The 731-nt window shown below is 60.6% G+C and overlaps 2 protein-coding genes across 2 annotated transcripts in view; both read left to right on the top strand.

Annotated features, from left to right (window-relative positions):
* EMH_0040050 (uncharacterized protein) overlaps positions 1-197 on the top strand; it is a gene marked incomplete at both ends in the record, with an annotated part of 693 nt that extends 496 nt beyond the window's left edge. Inside the window, one exon of the mRNA XM_013495460.1 lies at positions 1-197. Coding sequence (XP_013350914.1) covers positions 1-197 — 197 coding nt within the window.
* Positions 198-383: 186 nt separating this feature from the next.
* EMH_0040060 (uncharacterized protein) lies at positions 384-728 on the top strand (the record flags this gene model as incomplete). Its single annotated transcript, XM_013495461.1, has 1 exon — positions 384-728. The coding sequence occupies one exon, from the start codon at positions 384-386 to the stop codon at positions 726-728; it is 345 nt and encodes a 114-aa protein (XP_013350915.1).
* Between the last annotated feature and the right edge of the window lie 3 nt (positions 729-731).

Here is a 731-nt window from a genome sequence, read left to right on the forward strand (position 1 = left end):
CAGGCACTTTTTTGCTGCTGCTGCTGCTGCTGCTGCAGCAGCAGCAGCAGCAGCAGCAGCAGCAGCAGCACCTGCAGCAGCAGGAGTTGCTGCTGGAGCTGCTGCAGCAGCAGCTGCTGCTGCAGCAGCAGCAACAGCACCTGCAGCAGCAGCAGCAGTGGGATTTTTGCTTATCTATTACGCGGGGCCGTCGGTAGTGAACTGACGCATGCAGATGTTTGCTGCAGCAGCAGCAGCAGCAGCAACTGCTGCTGCTGCTCTAGCTGGTGCTGCAGCAGCAAAAGCAGCTGCTGCAGCAGCAGCTGCTGCTACAGCTGCTGCTGCTGCAGCTGTAGCCGAATGGCAGAGGCAGAGGGTAGTAGGCAGCACATCACTGGGAGGCGATGCTGCTGCTGCTGCTGCTGAAGCAGCAGCAGCAGCAGCAGCAGCAGCAGCAGCAGCGGCAGCAGCAGCAGCAGCAGCAGCAGCGGCAGCAGCCGCTGCAGCAGCAGAAGCGTTCTCATCTTTTGGGTGGCGAGCGCTCACTGTGGGGCTGCTGCTGCTTCTTGTTTTTGCTGCTGCAGTTGCTGCTGCTGCTGCTGCTTCTGCTGCTGCAGTTGCTGCAGCAGCAGCAGCTGCTGCAGTTGCTGCAGCAGCAGCAGCTGCTGCAGTTGCTGCAGCGGCAGCAGCTGCTGCAGTTGCTGCAGCAGCAGCAGCTGCTGCAGCAGGAGACATTTATACTGCGGTAAATT

This window comes from Eimeria mitis, genomic scaffold, assembly GCF_000499745.2.
Source record: "Eimeria mitis Houghton genomic scaffold, Emh_scaff1584, whole genome shotgun sequence".
Lineage (NCBI taxonomy): Eukaryota > Apicomplexa > Conoidasida > Eucoccidiorida > Eimeriidae > Eimeria > Eimeria mitis.